The 2,415-nt window shown below is 53.3% G+C and overlaps 1 protein-coding gene across 1 annotated transcript; it reads left to right on the top strand.

Moving 5' to 3' along the window:
- Positions 1-417: 417 nt before the first annotated feature.
- On the top strand, positions 418-1,038 carry KRTAP27-1 (keratin associated protein 27-1; the record flags this gene model as incomplete). The annotated part of the gene is made up of 1 exon (XM_081138815.1): positions 418-1,038. One exon carries the CDS (start codon positions 418-420, stop codon positions 1,036-1,038), a length of 621 nt encoding a protein of 206 aa, XP_080994941.1.
- Positions 1,039-2,415: the final 1,377 nt, after the last annotated feature.

Here is a 2,415-nt window from a genome sequence, read left to right as displayed (position 1 = left end):
TGCTTTGCCAAGGTGGCGCCTCTCAGAAGTCCAGTGCTGAAAATCAGCGTTCAGTGGGCTGTTTCCACACGCATTTCTCTGTCCACTCGCCAACCTGGAGAGTCCCAGTGACTAAGGAAAGAAACATCGGCTTGGCGACCGACCTGCCCCGTGAGTCAGCTCTGGGCGGACATGAAAGCCGTTGTAAAGACGAATGGACTCGCCTCTTTGTTACTAAGACACCGTCTTCATACACAACCAAACCCAGTGCTAATGAGATGCTGTCCTTCCATGGAGCTGAAGCAATGAGGTGGAAAGGAGTCTCCAGAAGACGCCAACGCCCAGTTTCCCGAGTATATATCTCCCCAGCAAAGAATTTAACCTTCAGGCCCAGCATGGTGGGTCCTCACGGCCGACTCCATCGAGGGCTTTAGCACCATGCCCCTGCGCCCCTGCCCCTCGCCCAGGAGCTCCCACGGCGCCCCGACCCTCTCTGCCTTCGTGCACGGCTCTGATCCTGCGAACGCCGGCGATGGACTGTTTCTGCCCAGCACCTGCCACAGCAGGACCTGGCTCCTGGGCAACGTGGAGGAAGCCTGCGGTGGAGCCCGCTGTGGCCAAGTGCCCGACCACACGCAGGAGCTGTGCTTGGAGAAGGGGGGTGTGCAAAGTGCCCGCCTCCACAGGGTTGCCCTGAGGACTTGCGCCAAGGCCAGGCCCCGTGAAGGGACCGCATGCCCATCCGGGGGCTCTTCGGCCGAGCTCCAGCGCGTGGCTCAGCCTTGCCAATCAGGAGCCAGCCAGCAAACGGGTGGTGCCATCCAGGGCTGCCAACCTGGGAGCTCCGTGGCAAAGCGCTGTCCGCCCAAGACTTATGTGTCCAAGAATTGCCGAACCCTGGGACTGGAATCCAGCCAGTGCCACAGGCAGAGCCCCGACTCCAGTCCCCGCAGACCTCCTGCCTCGGTCACGCCGGGGCCGCGGCTCCCGGAACCTCCTGCCAGCGCGTATGAGCCCGCCTGCTGCGTGACGGGCGGCTGGCAGTTGCCTCGCGAGTGAAGAGCCAGCGGCCGTGGAGGGGAGAGAACCTTCTGATTTGGACGAATCGATCCCTGAGAAATCCAGTTTTTATTTCTCTAAGTACAAATGATTGTGCCTGTGTTTGTAAGTGAGTGAGCATGTCTTCTACTGTTTCCAAAGAGAAAATAATTTTCTTTTTTTTCTCTTTGGGGCCCTTCCAGTGCTGAGCTGGGATGGGAAGCATGTTAATGACTTTAGGTCACTAAGTGTCATAGGTCAATAAAAGTTCAACCAGAGACTAACATGAGCACTTAAAAATCAACATTATACTTAACTACTGGTTATTATCTATGGACACACTTAGCATTGGCTCTGGTATAATATAATAATATAATAAATATAATATAGTATAATATAATATGATATATAATATAATATAATATAATTAATATAATATAAAATATATAATATATAATATGATATGATATGATATAATATATAAATGTAACTAATATCAGAAATCCATATAATATTGGAGTTAAGAGACCTGCAGCCCACTTAGACCTGTGAATTCTCAGGGGTTCAGCTCCATAGGAGGTCACCTGTGTAGTTAACAACATCAGAGCCACAACCCAAACCTGTGGCTACCAGCTGTCCTCTCACTATTTCATCTGCTGTAGCAAAACACTTCTAATTAACTATGAGGTTGACTCTCCTGCTTGAAACGTGCAGGAGAATTTTGAGTTTCACCTCAGCGAACCTCGTAGGCACACGGTCGCCAGGGGTCTCTGGTGTGAGGAGCTCGCGCGTCGCACAGTCAGTGTATTTAAGCTGTTCCCCCCCCCTCATTACGTCTTAAGTGGTTTTTGAGTTGGGGAATGTTCTTTGTATTAAATAAATTTAATTCACACAAAAGTACACACTTCGCTGTCATGCTACTATTTTGAGCCGATGCTTCTGTGGGTTTTATGTTACAGGTTTTCTTTTCCACAAGACGACCGCAGAAGAAATATTTGGAGGGAAAGAGGTCACACGGCCCCTTAGCACTGTTTGTGTGGGACCGGGAGTCAGAGAACGTGCTGGAGACGGGAACGTGCTCAACATGAAGATCTCCAGCCACGGGGTGGAGCTGGGGGGGCTCATGGATTCGTGGGCCCAGCGCAGACCCGTGGAGCTGTGGGGCTCATGGATTCGTGGGCCCAGCGCAGCCCCGTGGAGCTGGGGGGGCTCATGGATTCGTGGGCCCAGCGCAGCCCCGTGGAGCTGTGGGGCTCATGGATTCGTGGGCCCAGCGCAGCCCCGTGGAGCTGGGGGGGCTCATGGATTCGTGGGCCCAGCGCAGCCCCGTGGAGCTGGGGGGGCTCATGGATTCGTGGGCCCAGCGCAGCCCCGTGGAGCTTGTGGGGCTCATGGATT

The sequence above is a fragment of the Miniopterus schreibersii genome (assembly GCF_964146895.1).
Source record: "Miniopterus schreibersii genome assembly, chromosome: 5".
NCBI classification, from domain to species: Eukaryota; Metazoa; Chordata; class Mammalia; order Chiroptera; family Miniopteridae; genus Miniopterus; species Miniopterus schreibersii.
This window is presented reverse-complemented; position numbering and strand designations above follow the sequence as displayed.